The sequence below is a fragment of the Poecilia reticulata genome, unplaced genomic scaffold, assembly GCF_000633615.1.
Source record: "Poecilia reticulata strain Guanapo unplaced genomic scaffold, Guppy_female_1.0+MT scaffold_212, whole genome shotgun sequence".
NCBI classification, from domain to species: Eukaryota; Metazoa; Chordata; class Actinopteri; order Cyprinodontiformes; family Poeciliidae; genus Poecilia; species Poecilia reticulata.
Window position 1 is genome coordinate 195,991 of NW_007615022.1, and position 953 is coordinate 196,943.

General features: G+C 56.7%; 1 protein-coding gene across 1 annotated transcript in view; it reads left to right on the plus strand.

The window, feature by feature from the left end:
- Positions 1 to 100: 100 nt before the first annotated feature.
- The window catches only part of cacna1fb (calcium channel, voltage-dependent, L type, alpha 1F subunit), a 33,825-nt gene continuing 32,972 nt past the window's right edge, over positions 101 to 953 (plus strand). Inside the window, exon 1 of the mRNA XM_017303214.1 lies at positions 101 to 627. Coding sequence (XP_017158703.1) covers positions 420 to 627 — 208 coding nt within the window. The 5' untranslated portion in view covers positions 101 to 419. The remainder of the gene's footprint in view (positions 628 to 953) is intronic.

Sequence of the window (953 nt, forward strand, 5' to 3'; positions counted from 1 at the left end):
AACACACACACACACTAACACACACACTAACACACACACACACTAACACTCACTAACACACACTAACACACACACACTAACACACACACACACTCACTAAMACACACACACACACTAAAACACACACTCACACACACACAGCGTCTCTTTGCTCCAGAACCAGAACCAGCAGCTTTGGGTCGACCCCAGAAGCTGATCCCGTTTCCATGCCAACAGGCAGCAGAGCGGTGGTTCAGTGTGAGTCTGTCCTGGGGGTTGTTGGTTCGAATCCCTGCTGCCTGTCAGAGGCCAGGCATGGTGGAGGAGGTATCATGCTGTGGGAACACAGTCTGGGTTCCTCTGGCTCTGGAAGGAAGGCGTCCATCTTGTTCTCATGGTGATGATGATGATGATCCTTCATCATCAGAGCCTAAACTTTTATGGGCGCTGTCCCTTTAAGGCCCCCCTTCTCCTCCCCCTCCCCCTCTGTGCCTCTAATCTCCGTTCGGGAGCCGAGCCGGATTACAGACGCTGCTGCGGCCCGATCCGATCGTCCTGCCGGGACATCACAGGACCGCCGGGTCCAGGAGGATGACGATGGTCCGCCAGTGACGAAGAGCAGCGAGATGTACGAGGAGAACAGCAGAGGTAAGTTCTGGAGGGGACGGGTTCTGGAAGAGGGGACGGGTTCTGGAGGGGACGGGTTCTGAAGAGGACGGGTTCTGGAGGGGATGGGTTCTGGAGGGGATGGGTTCTGGAGATCACGGGTTCTGGAGGACGGGTTCTGGAGGACGGGTTCTGAAGAGGACGGGTTCTGGAGGGGATGGGTTCTGGAGATCACGGGTTCTGGAGGACGGGTTCTGGAGGACGGGTTCTGGAAGAGGACGGGTTCTGGAGATCACAGGTTCTGGAGGGGACGGGTTCTGAAGAGGACGGGTTCTAGAGGACGGGTTCTGGAGAGGACGGGTTCTGGA